Source organism: Dipteris shenzhenensis, chromosome 7 (assembly GCF_047967505.1).
Source record: "Dipteris shenzhenensis isolate YYH24624 ecotype China chromosome 7, Dip_SZ_1.0, whole genome shotgun sequence".
Taxonomy (NCBI): Eukaryota; Viridiplantae; Streptophyta; class Polypodiopsida; order Gleicheniales; family Dipteridaceae; genus Dipteris; species Dipteris shenzhenensis.
In genome coordinates this window covers 39,775,541-39,779,287 of record NC_141602.1, presented here as the reverse complement: position 1 = coordinate 39,779,287, position 3,747 = coordinate 39,775,541, and the positions used below count along the sequence as shown (strand labels likewise).

The following is a 3,747-nucleotide window of genomic DNA, read 5'->3' as shown; positions in this document are numbered from 1 at the left end:
CACCTGCAGCAGCGAGCTGACATGCAATAGCTTTGAGGAGTTCGATGTGAGGTGCGATGGCTTCACCCTCATTCATGTTAGTGTTGTTGAGAGGACATTGGAGTGTGAGGATGCTCCCTACGTTCTTTCTTCATAGATGGAGCGGAGGAGCTCTCAAACTTCAGTAGCTGTCTTACAATCTTAGACTTGGCTAGTGGGGACTTCACATAGGGCCAAGCAGATGAGTAATTTTGCTTGGCTAGCCTTGGCGTGATAGCTTGAAGTTGGCAATGGACAAGAGGTCGCCTCTGGTGGCTGGTGGTGACGATTGGGTTGGAAGTGCCAACTCCACCTTCAGTCGACGGCTTGAGAGGAGGAATGACGGTAGGGGGGGAGGAGTCACTCCCTGCTTCTACGATGGGCGGTTCATTGAGGGAAGGGTCCTTTTCCTTGCCATTAACAATTGCCCACAATGCCTTTTCCTCTAACACCATGCGGATTTTCCATTTCCACAAGGCGTAATTGGGACCTTCCAATCGCTCGAGGATGCGAGAGTTAAGGAGAGAATTTGGGTTGAAGGCCATGGTAATTGGATGGAGATAAAGATGCAGAAGGGGGGGAGGGGGGGGATGCAATGCAGGGAGAGTTAGAGTGGGTCCATAACCATTGTTAAAGCAAAATGGCAGGCTGTGGAGTCTATTGAACGAGATAGACGACAATAGACCGCGGACTCAGTTGGAGGCAAGAGACGATGAGAATCAAGAAGATAGGACGCTCGAATGCATGAAGATTGAGTGACCAAACAATCACGTAGCTCTCACATATATTGAATGGGAAGGTACAATGCCAAGAGCTCCTCCACTCACTAACAACTAACTAACATCTCATACTGGATTGGTTGCAATAATGCTCGAGAGAGAGAGAGAGAGAGATGATATGATTTCATTAAAGTCCAAGCTAGACCCTTTGGGATTGGCGATCACTATCAACAACTGATAGTGATTCCTTACATCCAGTGAAATTAGATATTACAAAAAAGGATATTAGTATCAACTAACAGTGATCCCTTACATCTAGTGAAATTAGATTTTACAAAACTTGCTCTGATGTGAGTACGGTGAGCTAGTTTGTATCCCTAGAACGCTGTTATGGTGTTCTAAAACTTGCTCGCTCATTTTCTACCAGACTTCCAGTCCTCTGGAGCAATTTTTGGAGTCACATTTTGGAGACTCTAATCTTGCCCGTGAACTACTTTTGAATTTTGCAGATTAGATGCCTTTAAAAATATTGATGAGAGAGAGAGAGAGAGAGAGAGAGAGAAGGGAGGGAGGAGATGAATTTGGGTCGTCTTGTTCAACTATGATGATCTCCTTGGCTTGGGAACCCATTTTGAAATAACGAGTTTTGGATCTCCGACATCAAGAGTTCAGTTTGGGAGGAGGCAGAGATTTGATGGCAAAATGTTGCTTCGATTGCAAACAAAATGAGCGGTTTGAGCGAATATCGGGATTGTTTGTGTGAGTCGGTGATGATGATGATCAGTCGGTGCAGTGTGCAAATCTATGTTGTGTGCAACCTGTCTCTAAATCGAAGATGATCCCTGCAACTCTGTGATGGGCAACATGGACGACCTCCCCGATCACCTTCTTTGGGATGTCTTCTCGCGCTTATGTCGAGCTTCAGACCGCAACTCCACTGCCCTCGTCAACCGCCGTTTCTACCAGCTAGAACGACATCAGCGCATTTTTCTCAAGGTTGGTTGCGGCTTCCATCCTGTCAACTATGCCCTTTCTTCCCTCTGTGCGCGCTTCCCCCTTCTCTTGAAGATTGAGGTCGTTTACGCCGGTTGGATGTCTAAATTCGGGAAGCAATTGGACGATGGTGGGCTCAGCATCATCGCAAATCTTTGCCCCAATCTCCAAGAGTTATCTCTGAGCTTTTGCACGTTCATCACTGATGTCGGATTGGGGAATTTAGCTGCCTGTGATGGGCTTCAAGCTCTGAAGCTGAATTTCGCTCCTGGTATTACTGGGCGAGGGCTTCTGTCACTCGTCACCGGTTGCAAACGCCTCTCGCTCTTGCACCTCACACTCTGTTTGCACGTAAACAGTGTTGAGTGGTTGCATTTTCTAGGCCGGTTGGAGAAAATAGAAGATTTGGCCATCCGCCAATGCAGGGGGATAGGAGAAGGGGACCTTGCAAAACTTGGCCAAGGATGGAGGAGGCTTCGCAAGCTTCAGTTTGAGGTGGATGCCAACTACAGATACATGAAGGTTTATGGACATTTAGCGGTGGACAGATGGCGAATTCAGGAGGTCAACTGCGAAGCTCTCCAGGAACTGAGTCTGATAAATTGCCTGATTAGTCCTGGTAGGGGATTGGCTTGCATTCTCTCAAAATGCAAATCTCTAAAAGACCTGCATCTTGACATGTGCATGGGATTAAGAGACAAAGACCTTATTGACCTGGCAAAGAGCAGCACCGGACTTCGATCCCTCTTTTTGAGGTTCCCTTCAGATTTCTCCCCCTCTGTACCGTCTAACTACCCCCCACAGCTAACAGATGAGAGTCTGAAGGCAATAGCGAAGTATTGTGAGCATTTAGAAGAAGTATCGATCTCATTTGCAGATGCATCTTATCCCTATATACCTTGCTTTTCACTTGCAGGCATTCTAGCATTGGTGGAAGGGTGCCATGCTCTGAAGGTTTTGGTTCTGGATAGGGCATTTCCTTTCAATGACAGGGGTATGGAAGCACTTTGTTTTGCTCATTCGCTGGAAACCCTTGAATTAATCCAGTGTCAAGAGGTGAGCGATGATGGCATAGAGCTCATTACACATCTGCCTTCCTTGAAACATCTGAAGCTATCTAAATGTCAAGGAATAAGTGATATGGGACTTGCTGCTCTGATTAGTTCCCATAAGTTGGAATCTTTGAAAGTAGAAGACTGTCCTAAGATTTCTGAGAAGGGTACTCAAGGTACTGCAAAAATGGTTTCCTTTAGCTGTGATCTTTCATGGTTGTACTAATTTGTAAGCCTTGGCTGTTACTTCACAAATAGCATATATACATTATTTGAAACTGTCTTGAGGCCTTGACAGTGTCAACTATTTTGGGCTGCTTTATTGGCTGCATATGTGCTTGCAAATTTATAGTCATATTGTTTAAAGATTTATGATTTCCTAACTTTGATTGCAGATATAATTTTATAAATGTAAGATGTTAATGTAAGGCAAGATGTCGGAGAAGTCTCAATGCGGTTTTGTGGCCAGCTGAATAAGGTTAGTGTGGAAACCTATGCTTGGGTCGCAGAAAGTCTTTTCTGAGGTCCTTTCCATGTATGTGTAATGAAGTGTAGGCCAATTATGAATCTGGATTCCTGGGAGGCAGCTGTGCATCCAGACCATGAAAGTGCAATTAAATTGTGCAATTCAATTATGGCACTGTCATAGTGGCACAAAGCAGGTGGGCTAACATCTTTAAATTTCTGAAAACACATGAGCAAATTGCCTGAAAAGAGAGGGGTTGCAAAAAACAAATTAGCTCACCCTGAGGTTGACGCCATCTCCTCACATGCCAAGTCAGCACAATCAGAGGTGAGCATCCCTTGCTTGTTGCTTTATTTTCAAATCTTCTTGGGCGGCAAAATTCTGATATAATATAAAGGCCAAAAGCCTCAGGTCCTTGAGCTCAGGCTTGAGTCAGCTGCCAGCAACCGGCTCTTCTCCTGTCCACATTAACTTTTAGGCAGTTTGCAACAACCTAAGT

General features: G+C 45.2%; 1 protein-coding gene across 1 annotated transcript; it reads left to right on the top strand.

Annotated features, from left to right (window-relative positions):
* Positions 1-1,157: 1,157 nt before the first annotated feature.
* On the top strand, positions 1,158-3,037 carry LOC147900331 (RNI-like superfamily protein). The gene has a single exon (XM_087377159.1). It carries the CDS (start codon positions 1,593-1,595, stop codon positions 3,006-3,008), a length of 1,416 nt encoding a protein of 471 aa, XP_087233285.1. The 5' UTR covers positions 1,158-1,592; the 3' UTR covers positions 3,009-3,037.
* Positions 3,038-3,747: the final 710 nt, after the last annotated feature.

Coding starts and splice junctions, on each gene's coding strand:
- LOC147900331 (XM_087377159.1), top strand. CDS start 1,593: ATGGGCAACATGGACGACCTCCCCGATCACCTTCTTTGGGATGTCTTC.